We start from the raw sequence: 18,632 nt of genomic DNA, 5'->3' as shown, positions 1-18,632 counted from the left end.
CTACCTCTTCTAAGGGTATATCCTGATCACAAAAATATTTTTCTATAGCACTAATTGAATTTACACTTTCTAAGGAATCTAAAAAGGAAGTGGCAGTATCAGCACACTAGTAGCACTGTTGATCTCCTTGTTTCATCCCAACCTACAATTACATCAGCGATCGCCGGGAAAGCACAAAGGTACACTCAGCTGACATCACACTATCACCACAGAAGTGGTAGCCTATGTTATGTACTGTTTTTACACAGCATGTTATGCTTTGACTTTATTTCTAATAAAAAAAAAATACAATAATAAAAAAGTCCAAAGATCCAAAATATCACATGATCCATAATGTGAAGTTTTAATAAACTCAAAAATTATATATCTTAAGATAGAAGTTACTACTAAGAGTATTTCATTAACAGCAATTAAACAATTCCCAAATTCGAACTAAACATTGCCTAAATGTATTTAAATACACTGAACTAATTTTAAGAGGAAAATGGCAATACTTGCATTTCTTAAGTGTATTAATTTAAATTATATTTAAACAATAGGCTACATGCACATATTATTTGGAGTCCTCCACGTACGTTTTGCGATATCAATGTTTTGTTTTTTTTTTATTATTAAAAGTTTTTATTGATTCAATAAAAAATAAAAAATAAAAAAAAAATATATATATATATATATATATATATATATATATATACACATATTTGGAATCACATTATATTATTTACAACCCATCCTCCCGAACATTAACCACCCCACCCCACCCCACCACCCAACACAAACAGATACCCCAGTGGTCAAATACAATTGACAAAGACACATAAATATACAATAAAACAGAAGAAAATATTTAGAAATACATTTAAAAAAAAGTATATGTTCAAAAACAAAAAGGCTACAACACACATTTAAAACAAAATGTCTCCCTCCACTGCCCCTCCCTGAGAGCCCTCCAAAAAGGACAAATAGCTTCCCCACCTCCTGATGAACATATCCATGTTGCCTAGCCTTCTATATGACAACTCTTCCCAAGCTGCCACCCTGCCCATCTCCTCGCACCACTCACGAAACGAGGGGGCTCCAGCTGACTTCCATCCTCTAAGGATAACCTGTCTGCCCACCATAACACCAGCCAGGATCCAATTCTTCATATACTTATCTCCTACATCAATGACTGCCCCGTCACCCAAAATACAGAACCTGGAGCAAAAGAAGATCCGAGTACCCAATACGTCGGCCATATAATTCTGGACCCTCAACCAGAACTCCTGTATCTTACGACACCCCCAAAAAACATGGGTGGTGTCTCCATCTTCTATATGGCATAGCCAGCAGGTGGGTGTGTCCTTAAGACCAAGCCTATACAATTTAGAAGGGGTCCAATAAAATCTATGTAGAATCTTAAATTGCATAAGGCGCACCCTTGCATCTCTAGATGCAGACATTTTTAAGAATCCTAGACCACACTCCCTCCTCCAAAAACAAATTTAAATCTTCCTCCCATAATCTTTTGAGGGAATTTAAAGCTCTGTCCCCCAGACTCTGAATTAGCAGGGAGTAATACACTGATGCCTCATGACCTTTTCCAAAAGCAGTAATCACCACTCCCAGAGTATCTGCCACACTAGGGGTGTGCGTGCCACTCCCAAAAACAGTGCAGAGTAGTAGGTGGCGCAGCTGTAAATACTTATAAAATTGAGATCTGGCAATCCCAAAATTTTGAACCAAATTTTCAAAAGGTCTCAATACTCCACTCTCATATAGGTCACCGAGTGTATTAACCCCCCTTCTGCCATATGCTCGAGGCTATGTTTAAATAAATATCCGAATTAAACACTCTGGACACTTTTGTCCATATCGAGTGTAAATGCAAAATAACGGGGTGTGACTTAACTTCTCAGATTAATTGGATCGAAAGGCTATGCAGAGGCAAGATAGGGGCAAGAGCTTCCTTTTTAATACAAAACCAGGGAGGGGCTCTCTCAGGTGGAAGCGACCAATGATCCAAATATCTGAGACCGAATGCATACTAATAAAACAAAATCTTGGGTAGGCCTAACCCACCTTTGTCAATCGACCTATGTAACTTATTGAAATTTAACATGGCATGCTTACCATTCCAAATGAAGGACTTCGCTATGCTATCAAACTGCTTGAAATAAGAGAGGGGGACATCTATAGGGAGAGATTGTAACAGGTAGTTGAATTTTGGAATACAATTCATTTTAATTACATTAACCTTCCCAATCATCGATAAGTGTAATGAAGCCCACCTGTCCACATCATTCGAAAACCTTTCTATTAAGGGATGAAAATTAACTCTGACTAAATCAGACAAATTTGCTGGGAATAAAATTCCCAAATACTTAATGCCCTGTTTGGGCCACTGGAAGGTGCCCGGCTGGAAGGTTGTTACTGGATAGTACGCTGTCAAAGCCAAAGCTTCGGATTTAGACCAATTGACTGTATCCTGAGAACTTGGAAAATAATTAATAATTCTGTGGAGGCAAGGCATAGATCTAGTGGGATCGGAGACAAATAATAAAATATCATCTGAGTAAAGCAGAAGCTTATGCACCATACCTCCCGCAATCACCCCTGGAAAATCATCCTCTTTTCTTATCGCAGCTGCTAATGGTTCCAGGGCAAGACAGAACAATAATGGGGAAAGAGGGCAACCCTGCCGAGTGCCCCTATTCAGAGTAAAATAATCTGAAATTAATCCATTTGTTTGTATCGCTGCTACAGGGTGTTTATAAAGTAACTTAATCCAACCAATAAATGTACTCCCGAACCCATACATTTCCAAAATCTTAAAAAGATAATCCCATTCTACCATATCAAACGCCTTTTCGGCGTCAAGTGAGATGGCAGCAACCGTAGACTGATCATTCGCTACTGACCACATGATACTGATGAGATGCCTGATGTTATCAGAAGAACTGCGGCCCACCTGATCTATATGTATAAGAGATGTTATAACCTTACTTAATCGGTTAGCCAAAATTTTTGACAACATTTTTACATCTAGTTGGATCAGGGAGATTGGACAGTAACTTTTACACTCGCTTGGATCTTTGTCCTTTTTAAGAATCAGACTGATCCGGGCTTGTGTCATGGTTGGAGGAAGCTTTCCATTCTTTAATGATTCAGTATAAACTTTTAACAAAAATGGAGCCAGTTCTGTAGCATAGGATCTAAAAAATTCTGCAGCAAAACCATCTGGCTCCAGAGCCTTGCCAGTAGGTAGGGACTTAATTACCTCGTCAAGCTCCTCCAAGGTTATGTCAGAATCAAGAGCATTTTTTTGCTCAGTCTTCAGTTTAGGAAGATCTAATGGTTCCACAAATTTTCTAATATCTACATCAGTAGAGGAAGACGTGGAACTATAAAGATCAAGATAGAATTCTTTAAAGGCATTATTAATATCAATGGTTGAGGTAAAAATTTCACCACCAGCAGATTTCACTGAGGGAATGGTAGAAAAAGACTCTCTCTGCTTTATATAGCTAGCCAAAAGCTTCCCTGCTTTGTCCCCCGACTCAAAGTATGACTGTCTTGCCCTGAATAACCAAAACTCCACTTTCCACGACAAAATAGTATTATATCTATATTTCAGTCGGGCCAATTCTCTGAGGCTATCAGATGACATATGGCGCTTCAGCTCTGCCTCTGCACTTTTAATATTTCCTTCCAGCTCCATGAGTTCTCGTGCTTTGGATTTTTTGATGAATGAGGCATACTGTATGATCCGACCCCTAAGAACCACCTTAAGTGCCTCCCAAGCCACGCCCACAGAGGATACCGAGGACCAGTTGGTCTCCATATAAACACTGATTTCAGTCTTTAACATTTGTTGGAAATCAGGATTTTGCAAAACGGACACATTAAGGCGCCAACTATATGAGGCAACACCTCTAAACTCACCAGGGCGTGATCCGAGACTAAGATATTTCCAACTGAGCAATCAACAACAGATGAAATGAGGGATTTGGATGTAAAAAAAAAAATAATATTAATTTATTCTAGAATAAATCTTATGGACTAATGAAAAAAAATTTATAGTCTCTACCAGATGAGTTCAAAAGTCTCCAAATATCTGTAAGACCAAGATTTTTACACGTTCCAAATCAACTTTGGTCTCGGGCGGATTAGCGTCTAATTCCCTCTCTGATGACTCCAAATAATCGATTCATTTTTCAACATCTGTCACTCTTGTGACTAGCTCAGAGAATTTTTTTCCATAGCCGTAATCGATCGACGTATTACACCGAGTTCCTCCAAGTCAGCAAGTACCTTCGTCAACATCACCGACATTTTGGACATTTGATGCTGGATTCCTTCTCCCACCACGCCATCCAAATCGAATCCCCAGTCCACAGGCCTGTCTGGGCTTTCAGCTTGAACCCGTAAGTGTCTTTTAATGTCTCCAGAGCCCGAGGGTTTTGACTTCTTTGCCATGTTTACCTCAAACAGTAAATGTGTAACTGGGTGTATCGAATTTCACTGGATTATATAATGAAAATAATTGTAAAAATTAGCAAAGTGCGCAGAGCTGTCTCTCACACATCTGCCCTTCGCATGCCGTCACCGTACTCCGGACGGGCATCGCGATATTAATGTTAACGATTAATTCATTAATTGATCGTTAATTTCCACGACGATCGATTATGAAAATGTCTGAAAACTGACATCCCTATTAGAAGGGATGTGTTAAAGCGCCATCTATATGATTTTTTTTACTCTATATGTGGCAACATATCTAAACACACCAAAGCATGATATGAAACTAAAATGTTACCAGTTAAGCAATCAGTGGCAAAAGGATTGAGCGACTTAGTTATAAAAAATATATATTCTAGACTAAATCTTATGAACGGATGAAAAAAAATGGTATAATCCCTCCCAGATGGATTCAGAAGTCCCCAAAAAGATTTTTACACATCCTCTGTAGTGTCAACATTGCTACACACTTTTGCATCACTATGATCAAGGACCGGATCCATTAACAGATTGAAGTCTCCATGCAAAACCATATCATGAAAGATCCCAACTGCTTGTAACTTTACCTCAAGATCTATAAAGAAGTTCTGATCATCAGCGTTGGGTGCAAAATATTAGCCAATATAAGCTTTTGCCCCTGTATTTCAGCCAAAACAATAATGACTCTTCCTAAATTATCTTTGATCTGTTTGAGACATTTAAATTATAAATGCTTACTATCAATGTGATGACTCCCCTGCTCTTACTTGAACCAGCACTAGAGGTCTGCACTGCCTTAAAATGAAACCCGAACCCGACCCGTACCCCAGACCGTGTGGCCTGACACTACCCGATCCGAACAATACAGTCAGATTATAAACCCAAACCCGACATCGCTCACTATCTTTATAATTTCGTCTCCTAGCAAGCATTGTTGTAATAGGCTGTATTTTATATAGGCAACATTCGTAACAGTACTGAAACAGTAAACATACACAATTTTAACAAGGCACAGCAACCATCAGTACACTAGAGCAGAAGGAAAACTTCACTTGGTGCAGAACAATCTGGAATAAAATGAAATACTGCAACAGTCCACTCTATGCAGCCTGAACTTGTTCAGATTGTTGAATCTTTGTGACAACTGTGCTAAAAAACAATCTAGGCGCAGCGCAAAGAATGAAACAGAGCGCAGGTGTATCAACATGCGTTTTTGACAATTTGAAGTTCTTTTTAACTTGACACGGTGTTTAAAATGTGCCAGTCCAGCACGAGACGCTGAATAAAAAGCGAGACGTGGTGCAACAGTCAAAGCCATTCGTCCAGCATATGTTTACATAGGAAAACAATGGGAAAACAGAACAGACGTGCACAAAAACACATTTGGTGTGAACGGCCCCTAACTCGTCCATTCGCGCATGTCTGTGTGTGAGAGCACGTGCGTGAAACAAGTTCGGTAAGCCTGTTTATTTTTTCATTAATTACAAACCCGAAGTCCTACTTGAAAAACTGACCCGAACCCAGCCCGAAACCCTGTCGGGTTATCGGATCCCTTCGGGCCCGGGTCAGGTTGCAGACCTCTAACCAGCACTGCAAAACGCATACCCAACCCATGCCTTACCAAGCTTTTCAGCTTCCTGTGAAGAAAGGTGCATTTTTGAAGGAACACTAGGGCTGTCACGATTACTCTATTTAATTTGATTAATCAATTACAAAAATTCCTCGATTACAAAATTGCAGAATCGACAAATCGAAAATAAGGCGGAAGTGATGCAGTCCACAAACGAGGGTGTGACCACATAATGACAAGAGTTGTCAGCTGTGTGACAGCGCTTAACTTTAGATTTGAAAAACAATGCAGAACCTAAAAAACATCACTTCAGCAATGCAACAGCACTTGAAAAGATGACATCCTGTTTTCACAAACCTGCAGGACACACACACCCTGTAAGCTCATCTGCATGCGACTGCAGGGCTGCATGTCCAGATGCACGAGATAAGTTGAGACCTTCATCGCCATGCAGGACAGCTTGAACTCAGCAAAATACATGTTTGAATGCAGTCTAAACTTATTTATCTACACAGTCATTTTGCAATATATGCTTTTATGAAGCAACATAAAATAATGTCACAAAAAAGATGTCCACAAGTGAGTGACCTTCATGTTGGGCCAGGAGGGGAGCACTCAGAATTAATATATGAACTATAATCATATACTATGAATTAACCACTTCACGAACCCAGTCGGGAAGGGAGTTTATTTATAATGAAAGTGCTTGTGACTTTATGGTAAATTACAATGGCCTGATGCAGGCGGCTGTGTAAAATGATGGGGAGCCCGTACTTAAGGGGAGGGGCATAGTATATGTTTGGTAAATGAAATAGCAAGCACTCTAAAAAGAGAGGACTTGTGAAGAGAGAGACGTTGAGTTTACATTGAAAAACCTTGCGAATGTGTTTTGAGAAGACCATGTCTTGTAAAGACACACTGTTCGTCCATGCCCATGAGGAGGCCATGCCTCTAGTTGAGTGTTCTTTAACACCATAATCCAGGGCATTCGCATCAATGATAGCACACAAAGAGCTGATCAGACATTCTGAACTGGAGGGTGCATTCAACGTATGCGTGTAGCACCCGCACAGAGCATAACAAATGCAAGGATTGTTCCTCATCCGAAATAAATGGATGAGGTGCTTGATAAAAGCTTGAAGGTGAACCACCTGCGCTCTGAAGGGTGTGGTTAGAACCTTAGGCACATAGCCTTTTCTGGGTTTGATAATGGCTTCTGAAAGTCAGGGGCCAAACTCCAGAAATTAATTGTCAATTGATAGTGCATATAAGTCACTGACCCGTTTTACTGAGGCCAGAGCAAGCAGTAGTGCAGTCTTAATGGAGAGCATGCAAAATCAACAGAGTTCAAAGGCCTGAAGGGGGGCCCTGCAAGCGCTTTCAGGTCCCAAGTCGAGGCTGTAGCCGGCCGAGGTGGAGTTAATCATCTTGCTCCCCTCAGAAACTTTATGATTAAATCATGCTTGCCTATAGTGGCGCTGGCTTTAGGTGTGATACGCAGATATAGTCACCACATAAACTTTGAGCATTGACGGAGTGGGTCCTGTGCATAATCACTCTTGAAGAAATATGAGAATTTCATGTATAGGGCAGTTTACTGGGTCTTTGCCATGTGAAAGACACCAATCAGTGAACACATTTCATTTTATTGCATAGAGGCATCTCGTGGACGGCGCTCTGGCTTGTAAAATGGTGTTCATGACTGAATGCGTCAGTTCTGACACGTTTAGCACGCTCCATTAAGGGGCCACATATGCAGGTTCCACAGATTGGGCTGGGGATGCCAGATTGTGCCTTGCGCCTGAGAGAGGAGATGCGGGGAGCCAGAGACAGACTGAAATGAAGGACTTTAAATTGATATGCAGTTTCCTCGAACGCAAATCTAAAAAGCCGCCTGTAACGTGGTGCAATTGGTACATGAAGTACGTGTACTTCAGATCTATTGATGCAAATCAGTCCCGAAGATGGATGTGCGATAAGATCTGTTTCTGAGTTAACATTTTGAATGGGCGCGTCACGATCGTGCGATTCAAGCGTCTCAAAATTAGAATGGGCTGAAGCCCGCCATCCTCCTCCAGAACGAGGAATTAACGGCTGTAAATCCTGCTGTGTGTGTCGCAGTCTGTGCATGCAACACCGTCATATCATGTGGTCAGACCACAGATTGTGCTCGATCGTTGTAAATACCAGCTCTGACATGTCCATAAGGACTTGTCACGCATTCGCGCAGCGGGACAGCAGGCTTGTTAATTCATATGAAACAACCTCTATCGTGTTCTTTGCGAGAAAATTGTGTATTTCAGCTCGTAACACTGCCGCATCTTTGGACGGAACTGTGGAAGACAGAACACCGTTGAAACGGGGTGGCCGAACTACAAACTGGATCGTATAACCATGTTCAATCGTTTTTTAGCACCCAGTTGGAATGCCAGTAAGAGCTCGCCATGCATCCACATAACGGGACAGGGGGCAAGTTGGTATATTCATAACATGATAAAATGCGAATACTGTGAATGCATAATGTGAAGCTTTGAAGTGGGAAAGCCCTTTATTGAAAAGTGTGAGCATCTCGTTCATGTGCAACAAGTGCTGCAATCTTTGCATGTTTATACATGATATAATGCGCCGCTCGCCATTGGGAAGCGGTTGTGCATAATGTGTGGGCTTTGGAGTTGGAAAGCTCTTATTGAAAAATTGTGAGCGTCTCATGCAAGCTCTGTACTCTTTTTGCAATCTTTGTATGTTCATACATGATATAATGCGCTGCTCATCACTGGCATGCGGTTGTGCGTAATGTGCAAACTTTATTGCATGCGATTAATGTGAGACACAGAAAACAACATATTGAACAACATTTTGAACAAAAATATTCCTTTCCCGACAAACAGCAGTGGGGAAGAGGGTAATAGTACTGTGTGTCAGGAGCGCTTTGCTGCGCGCTGGAGACACCGGAGCATCAAATAGCGCGGCCTTTCCATCACACATTTCCATTAGCGTCAGCCAGATGTGATGATCCAAAAACACCAGGTTGTTCATTGACTTGCCAATGGCCTGTGCAGTGACTTTCGCGGCTCACAACGCTAAGTCTGTAGCAGTGCGGGGCTTTTTGAACACCCCTGGATCGTAGCTTTGCTCGTCCATTTGTTTGAGGAGCTTAGCTTGGAAAACTTGGAGCACCGTCATCGCGTTGAGTGCTGAACCAGTTTGGCCCACCGCTGAGTATGCTCTTCCAGCCAGTGCTGACGTTAGTCGACATGGCTTAGAAAGACGAACGGGGGTGAGTTCCACTCCTCGTGTGATCCCTCAGGTATCACAGAAGAGGCGGGTGGGAGGGTGCGTGAGGCTGAATTGTCCTCCAGAACGAGGGTGATTCGTGAGCGCAGCGTCTCTGACTCTGACTCTGCAGGGGCGCGGCCCTGACAGAGAATGCAGCTCTCATGCTGATCTGACGGCAGAATGCGCCTCTCGCACAAGGAACACTCACGGAAGACAACTGTGTGGCAGCAGTGCATAAAATCATACAGATATGGGTCAGGAGCTTCAGTTAATGTTCACATCAACCATCAGAATGGGGAAAAAATGCGATCTCAGTGATTTGGACCGTGGCATGATTGTTGGTGCCAGATGGGCTGGTTTGAGTATTTCTGTAACTGTTGATATCCTGGGATTTTCACGCACAACAGTCTCTAGAATTTACTCAGAATGGTACCATAAACAAAAAAAAAACCATCCAGTAAGCATTGTTGCCCATGTCTTGTTGATAAGAGGGGTCAACCGAGAATGGCCAGACAGGTTTGAACTCACAAAGTATTCCTGGGTCTAAGCCTATGGTAACTCAGATAACCGCTCTGTACAATTGTGGTGAGAAGAACAGCATCTCAGAATGCTATTCTGAGATGCGGGTTGGTGCTGTTTTGGTGGCACGAGGGGGACCTACACAATATTAGGCAGGTGGTTTTAATGTTGTGGCTGATTGGTGTATATATACATATATATTTATACACACAATATACAATTGTTTTATAAGGATACACAAGACCTGCTGAAGCGGCCCGTTCACCAGGAGAGCGGAGAGTCTTCTCGTTGCCGTGAAGATTCCGGCCGCTGACTCGCATAGTCGATGGCGAAGCAGTAGAGGGCTTCTAGATGAGAGATGAATCGCTGTCTTGAAGAAAATTCTGAGGAAGTGTTTTTGCACCTGCTTTTATAACGGACAGCTTCGCGCCTAAAATGGCGGGGCTCAAACACCATAGCTAATATTAGAATATTGCCGTTATTGTAGAGAGGTTTCAACTAGGTCATGTGGAAGGACAACTCCCCATATGCGTTAGCACGCAATGTCAAGTGTACTGAGTCATATGGGAACTTTATTTACTGAATAAAACCGCAGGTCTGTCTGTATGCTGTCAGTCATAGCTCAACGTGAGTCTGCTGTTAAAGCCACAGCTGCGCATTTCGCGGAGAAGGGTATAGCTGCAGGCATTGCTCCAAAAAGGGGCGGTCATTCCAAACCGCCATTGAAGATATAGGGAGCCCCTTACCTAACCCTTTCCCTAACCTTAACCATGAGTGGAAGTGACGCCCCCCCTTTTGAATTTGGCTCAACCCCATTTTGGAGATTCCACCCCCATTTGGAGGTCTCTGGCCTGCAGCTATACCTACTTGGTCTCATGCCCCACAGATGCAATAAAACTCTTGGCTTACCTGAGGAAGAAATGACAATCTTCGCATGTGAAATTATTACATTTTTACTCAGAAAGGAACTGAATGTCCAGATGCTTAAGGGCATTTTACACGGTACGTGGCAAGTGACAAGCTTTTGCGATCTGCATGTAGCGCACACACAACAATGCCAGCAACTGCTGCAGCTCAACGCAAGAGTGAAAAAATGTATCTTGCGTGAATACTGTGAATATTGTAATCCGTTGCATGCAAGCAATAGTTAAAAATAAACAACAAACAAATAAAATGGCTTTTATATCTCTATAAAATAGTTTAACCACATGACTTATCCTGCATAAAAAAGATTGGTGGGCAGACATTGTTTCTGAAAAGATAAAATATTTTTTATTTCCATGGCCTGTTTTCCCATATTTGAGTTCTAAACTAAAATGGGTAGATCATGTTGAACTAGTTAAATAAAAAATAGATCTTGCATTTAAAATGTTGGGCACACCTGGAGAAGCCAATCTCTGTCAACTTGAATATACATCTTTTTATATTATATATATGCTTTGGGTGTCTGTTGGCTTTAGATATTTTTTTTATTTTTATTATTCAATTGTAAAATACATCAAAACTTAAGCTAATTAATGCATTTTAGCCATTCACCTTTCACTTCACCTCGACAACTTTTTTCTGATTACTCGATTAATCATCAGAAAAATTGTTAGATTACTCAGTTACAAAAATATTCGATAGTGAAGGCCCTAGGGAACGTATCATATTTTTTATGCTTAAGGAAAGATACAAACTTCCTTCTTTTCATAGTGTGCCCCAGCCCATTGACATTCCACGTGTAGAGAAAATTTTTACCTATATTAAAATGAGACATATTGACATGCAAAGATAAATTGTGTATCCAAGGCAAAATTATACAGACCACTTTCCAACATTGATGTAACCATAAAAACCTGAACAACATACAGAAAAAAAAAATGCGCTTCATCCCCACACACAACAGTCCCAACTTGCATTCATTCCCCGGAAATCTGACGGTCCATGCACACTCACGAGATTTTTCACGACACTTTTGCTACCAGATTGCTCGAGTCCAGTGTTTTTTTTTTTCTTAACGTAAACAGTGCCATTAAATTGTATATTAATATTTTCAATAAAATAGGCCCCAGTAAATAATAACATCGAACCCACAAATTGAACAAATTAACTCAACATAAGTCAATAAAGGTAGAAAGAAAAAAAAAACTGAATAACAGACCCTCTTAGACTGCATCAGCTAAATGTACGATGTGTAGTCTACATTATTGATTAAGTGCAGGCAAAGTTACCCACTAACACCATTGATTTAATGAAGTCTTCCTTTGCATCAATTATCAGCATAGCAGGGTAAAGCAATGCGAAGCTCACCTTTTGCTCATGCAGAAAGGTCTTACACTCTTTGAATCTGTCCCGTTTCGCTTGTGTAGCACTGGCGAAGTCTGGAAACACCATACTGTTGCAGCCCTCCCAGCACAACTTGCCTTTATTCCTCACCCCTCGTAGAACATAGTCTCTGTCTGCCGATCGCAAGAATCTTGCCAGGATGGATCGGGCTCTGTCACCTGTTTTGGGAAGCTGACCGAGTGCTCTGTGCACGTGCTCTATTTCGAGCCAGCGGCCCGCTGAGCCGATCAAATTCTGACTGAGCCCCTCCAAAAACTTGATCATATCTTGATCTTCCTTTCCCTCGAGGATTCCAACGAAAAGAACATTATTACGTCTGCTCTGATATTCCATATCCTCTATTTTTTCCCACATCTGGTCCATATCAGCCTTGGTCGCAGGCCTGTAGCTCTTTCCCGGCTGACTCCAGAAATTCGACTTGCTTTTCAACATCATCTATTCTTGTAATCAGGGTGGAAAGTTTCACCTCCACGGATGAGTCCCTCCATGCCGGTCGAGATTTTCGTTAGTGCTGCATAAATGTTTGCAATATCTTGACCTATGTCATGAGGATCGCTGACATTATCAACTGGACCCTCGCCATCGTGATCCTGCAAGGCGTCAGAAGCGTACGAACACAAGTGCTTTTTAATGTCCCCACAGGCTGACATTTCACATTTTTCAACATCTTACACTCAGAGCACAGTTTAACAATTGAAACTATTTCAGTTCTCACCAGTTAATATTGATTAAAAGGATAATTTCAGCAAAGTGAAGCTGAGCTCGCCAACAAGCAGCTTACACTTGCATAGCGTCACGTGACTCCCCTTAAGTTCATGGAGATATTAACACAAACACAGTTGGTTATGTCTTAAGTGCATGTAATAGACTTGCCAATGTCTATAATGTTGTTATAATGATTCATTATATGGAAAAGAGGGTATGATATTCTTCAAAACTTCACATAAAAATGCACTCTACAGTATATTTAATATTTTAAATAAAGCAGTGTGTTCAATTGCATAACTGGTCTTGATAATTGTGCAATTTAACTGGCATTGGTTTAAGTACTGAAACTTTGGTATTGCGACCAACTCTAAGATAACTTACATACTTTATATGGCATGTTATTTGATCTGTAGTTCTGCACATGATGGCATGTTCTCATTTGATTCACTTGTTTTTTCGAGTGGTGATTTACTGCTTGTTTAAAATGGCGACAGACGGAAAATTTCTTTTTCAGCTGTGACTAATAACTAGCTTGAAGAGAGCTACTCCAATCATTATAAAAACTGTCAAGCATTAATTCAAACATGACTGTTTTCATAAAAACTGGAGTAGAAAGTGCATCAACATCAGAGCACAAAAGACAGAATCTCAAGTGCCTAATTTCCCCCCTGCGGTGAAAAGGCAATTTAGTAGCTACACAAAACAGATATTCTCTTACAAAATTATCCTTTTACATTTCGGTTCACCATTCAGGATTACTGAAAGCTGCTCTTTAAATTTCCTTGGATAATTATAGGAACAAGTTCAAGGGGTAGAGGAATAAAACAGATTACATTTTTACAGGCTTTTTAGGAGCTGCATATGTTATTGAACCCAATTTAAAGATAACACTGAGTAACGGCACAAGGAAAATAATTTGAGTAAAGACTAATGAAAAAAAGGATTTAACGAGTCTATCAATCATCTGATCTGACTCCTAGGAAAGACATGGCTTCCTTTGTGGGGTGATATGTTTCAGGACTATCAGAAAGATAAGGGTGAGCTTTGTATGACAATGGATGTAGAAGTGTGCCTATACCTGTGGTAAACCAGCAGCTGCAGCCACCGCCTCAATGGGTGTCTCATTTGTCACGAGATGGGGATTCTCTGCAGTGCAGGTCATCTGATGTGCAAGCACTTCCTCAAGCGTGGGAAACTCCTGATAACAGGGGAAACACATGTACACTGAAGTAGACTCCATGGCTGCAAAAACACAAAAATATGTTTTAATACAAACAAATAATACAGTGAATAATACAATCGCAATGAAAACAGAAAACACTTGAGCAAAGGTTAAAATTGATCTTTTAGGGTTGATAATTCATGACTCCAGTAAAAATGCGCTCTTTTGATTAAAAGGAAAATGTGCAATTAAAAAAAGAGAGATTACAGCACTCTTCCACCATTCCAAATAAAGAGATGTATCATTTAACATTCATCTTACAACAAGGGAAGAAGGTTACTCTTATTTAGATCCATAGGTCAAATCTTTTTGCTTTAAATTCAGCCTTTCCTGCTTCTACAAGTCTCCTTAATAGGACTTTCAAAACCTTAAAACTGAAATAAAGACTATACCAAACTCTGTATAAAGAACACAAATTATTTAGAATACAATGTCTTTAATGTGGTCTGTAAAAGTGAAAAAACAAAACAAAACAAAAAACGAAGCATTGAGTCATTTAATTTTTGAAAAATTTTGGGCTGATTCACACTGATTCAATGTATGCCATGCCTCTACAAGGTGACAGACAGATACAGGATGGACTGAAATTCTTTAAAGTGTTAGGTCTCCCAAATATGAAAAGTCTCTCATCATTTCACACACATTTACTCGCCCTCGTGCCATCCCAGATGTGTATGAATTTCTTTCTTCTGCTGAACACAAACAAAGATATTTAGAAGTACTTCTCAGCTTTGTTGGTCTATTATTCAACGCAAGCAGTGTTTCCCATTAATTGACTAGATTCTGGCAGCCCGCCACGGTCTCATAATGAACCGAAAAATTTTTTACACTTCTCATCTAAAATATATTTGCACTTCTCAGTCTCATAATAACATAAAATAAAAAGGTTGTGTTTTGCGCTCTCTCTCGCGCGCCAGTCAGTTCAGTCAGCTCCTCACCCCCTGCTGTAAACTCACGCGCTCACACACACACTCGCAGATAGATGCACTGGAGTATTCCTGGGTCTAACGTTATTTGGTTGAGGAGGACGACAAATCTTTGAGGCAAGTAATGTTAACTAACATTAAATGTATCCACTGCATTTATACACTACTCCACACACAATCTATCATCATCAGTGTACAAGAGCAAACAGATAATATTAATGCCTAAGTTAGAATCATGATTAGGGTCATACGTCCTCTTTTTTGGACCTTAAAATAGCGTCTGGCCGGGATTTCTAAATTTGCGAAAATGTCCGGGATTCGGCTTTAGTTGCATTATGATGTGCATCCGGTCTAATACTTCATTGTGTGTGTGCGCATATTTGCATTGCTTTAACCCCTCTTTGTAAGTCCCGCCTTCTCGCATACCAATTGGTCAATTATAAGAGGCTTGCAGCAACTATTGGCCAAATTCCTGCCTGTCAATCTCTCCGTGAACGCCAAAGCGCTGTTGTGTTCGGCATCAAACAGTTGCTTGACAGTAGCAGCAAATGCCAGCTGAGTGGAAACAATGCCCAAACGAAAGTGCAAATTTACAGAAGATTTGCGCAAAATTCCCATGCTTTCGTCCAGGTCGAGATCCGTGGGAAGCAGAATGTATGACATGTAAAGCTGGCACTTATGTGACAGTTGCTAATAAAGGTGCAAGTGATTTAGAAGCACACATTAAAAGGTGAAAGTTCATCAGGTAAATTAACGGACTACTTTTTGCGACCAGGTAAAATTGTTATCACATTGCTTCATTTTCCATGGCCATTCAAAATAATAGTAATAGTAAACGAAGGTACATTCATGGCATCAAATATTTTATTTTAGTACATGGACATTCAAAAGAATGTTGGAAATTTGTATTTATTTATATATATTTATGTTATGCTAATAGAGTCTTTTTCACTGTATTAAAGTTTGCATTCATAGTAACACTGTTTTGAACCCTATTATTCCCCCCACCCCAATCGCTTTTGGCGAGGCAGGCCTTTGCTCTGTTTGTGAACAGCTGTCAATTAAACCCTGGCTTGGGGTGAAGAGCATCATGTATATGGGGAAGAATTGGGGGCGCTGTTTCTCACAATTCGATTTATTTCAAAGTTGCCAACTGCAGCTTTAAGAGCACAAAATTGTTTACAAGAGCACAAAACTAGCCTCTTAATTTTGCTCTCAAAGTGCACCAGATGGAAGTATTTAACTTTAAAATGTACAAAATTTTCTTACGGGGGAGCATGCCCCCGGACCCCCCTAGAGGGTCGGAGGTCCACCCTCCATAGTCTCACAAAATCCAGTGGGAAACACTGATGCAAGTGAATGGTGGCCAGACCTTTAAAGCTCAAAAAGCACATGAAGGCAGCATAAAAGTAATCCATATGACTACAGTGGTTTAAACAATATCTTCAGAAGCAATATGATAGGTGTGGGTGAGAAAAAGATCAATATTTAAATCCTTATTTGCTATAAATTCTCCTCCCAGCCCATCAGATGGTGATATTCACGAAGAATGCAAATTGCCAAAAACAAAAGAAGAATGTAAAAGTGAAGACTGATATTGAAAAAGGACTTAAATATTGAGCTGTTTCTCACCCATACCTATCATATCGCTTCTGTTCTGAAGACATGGATTTAACCACTGGAGTCGTTAGTCGTTAGTGGTTACTTTTATGCTGCCTTTATATCTTTTTTGGACATTTAAAGTTCTAGTCACCATTCACTTGCATTGTATGGACCTACAGAGCTAAAATATTCTTCTAAAATCTTCATTTGTGTTCTGCTGAGGAATGAAAGTAGTATACATCTGGAATGGCTTGAGAGTGAGAAAATGATGAAAGAATTTTAATTTTTGGGTGAACTATCCCTTTGTGGTAAAGTGGAGGTGAATGTGAAATAACAGAAATTCAATGGCAGATGGCAAGTGTCCTTACAGCACATTATCAGTGTTAACATGAGGGGGCTAAGCACTACAGGATTTGTAATCTGTGGCAAAACAACGCTACACTCATTAGTTTGGCTGCATTACAATTATCAAGTCAACACAGAGAAACAAATAAGACAAGAATAACAGTTGAATGGTCACAAAATATGCACATGTGAGTGCAAGTGTCCGTCAAGTACATTCTGACCCATAATAAACACTATTAAGCTATATTAAATATAAACAAAGCTGCACTTAAATGCATGCAAGTACAACTTGGCATTTTGTTGGAAATTAAATGATTCAACAAAATTACTTTTCACCCAAAAATGAACGTTTTGTCTTCATTCACTCCCTCTCATGTCGTTTCAAAAACATTATTTTTATTTATTTTTTCATATAAACAGAAGATGTTAGGCTGAATTTTAGAGACTGACAGCCTCAATCACCATTCATTTTCATAACATCTTTTTTCCCATCCAATGAAAGTGAACGGTGACTGTAGCCATCAGTACCTAACATTCTGCTTAACATCTACTATGTCACATAAAAATATGTCATAAGGGCTTGGAACAACATAAGGTTGAGTTAATAAATATTGAAATGATCGTTTTCATCTCTAGGTGAACTGACCCTTTAACAGCCAGTATAATATATGCCTATGTGAGTATACATGTAGACTATAAATTCGCTCTGGTGGCCAATTTACTCATTAATAATGATCATACTGTTACAATCACACCTAAAATTGTGTTGCAGTTGGAGAGGCTGGAGAGACAGCAATCATTCTGATCACAGCGCCCCTCGTCAGCTGAAGTTCAGCGCACAGCACAGGCTAACAGCCTCAGCTAACGGCGTGTGCCGGCCTACTAGCTTTTAGGAAGTCTAAACTCTATTATACTAAACAACAGCATGCATGATGTGAGATATATATTCACAGAGCTGCACTCGTTGCTTTAATTGACAGTTATGGGTTCAAAGTACTGCCGCTGTGTGCGCTCGGTCGCGCTAAAACACTCAACACAGCGCAAGCGAGCGAGAAGCGCCGAAGAAGGACAGCATGCGCTTCTTCGGTGGTAGTCTGACAGATTCTGCACGTTAGTGAACAGCGAATGTCTCCCCCAGTCGAGACTCCGAGACGTCAGATATTATGAAATGACCGAAACTGTAGATAAACTGACATTAATCGCAAAAACATTGCAGCCGTATGATGAAATAAACAACTCACCGATTATGGCCTTCTCCTGTCGTATCTGTTACAAATCGTTTTTGGAACGTCGCAACAATCTGCGACGTCATTGGTGCAAAGCACCTTTCTAACCCACCAATTGGATTCCTCTAAAGTCAAGCACGCTTGCAAGAATGCCACTGATGTTCTGCAGGTCAACACCAATAATTTCAAATACTCGGGAATTCTGTGGATTGGAGAATGAAACAATTGTTTATTTGCTTTGCTCATGGCTTTTTTTTCTAGAAGAACTTGGAAAATTATATAGAGAGAATTAGTGTATTTTTATGTGATAATTTATTTTAATTGACATTTTGCAAGCCTAGTTTCTCACATTCTGTAAACGAAAACGTATCATATGTTAGCTTTTTTAAAAAAATATGAATTTGCAATTTATGTAGAAAGATTTTCCTCTG

At 40.3% G+C, this 18,632-nt stretch overlaps 1 protein-coding gene across 2 annotated transcripts in view; it reads right to left on the bottom strand.

Moving 5' to 3' along the window:
- LOC127452752 (zinc finger protein 574-like) overlaps nucleotides 1-18,285 on the bottom strand; it is a 40,716-nt gene extending 22,431 nt beyond the window's left edge. For both annotated transcript variants that reach the window (XM_051718438.1, XM_051718439.1), the window contains exons 1-2: nucleotides 18,217-18,285; nucleotides 13,959-14,122 (exon numbers count right to left, since the gene is read on the bottom strand). In XM_051718438.1, the coding sequence (XP_051574398.1) occupies nucleotides 13,959-14,120 (162 nt within the window). In that variant the 5' untranslated portion in view covers nucleotides 14,121-14,122; nucleotides 18,217-18,285. The remainder of the gene's footprint in view (nucleotides 1-13,958; nucleotides 14,123-18,216) is intronic.
- Nucleotides 18,286-18,632: the final 347 nt, after the last annotated feature.

The sequence above is a fragment of the Myxocyprinus asiaticus genome, chromosome 15 (assembly GCF_019703515.2).
Source record: "Myxocyprinus asiaticus isolate MX2 ecotype Aquarium Trade chromosome 15, UBuf_Myxa_2, whole genome shotgun sequence".
Lineage (NCBI taxonomy): Eukaryota > Metazoa > Chordata > Actinopteri > Cypriniformes > Catostomidae > Myxocyprinus > Myxocyprinus asiaticus.
Note: the sequence above shows the minus strand (reverse complement) of the source record. Positions and strands in the feature narration are given on the sequence as shown.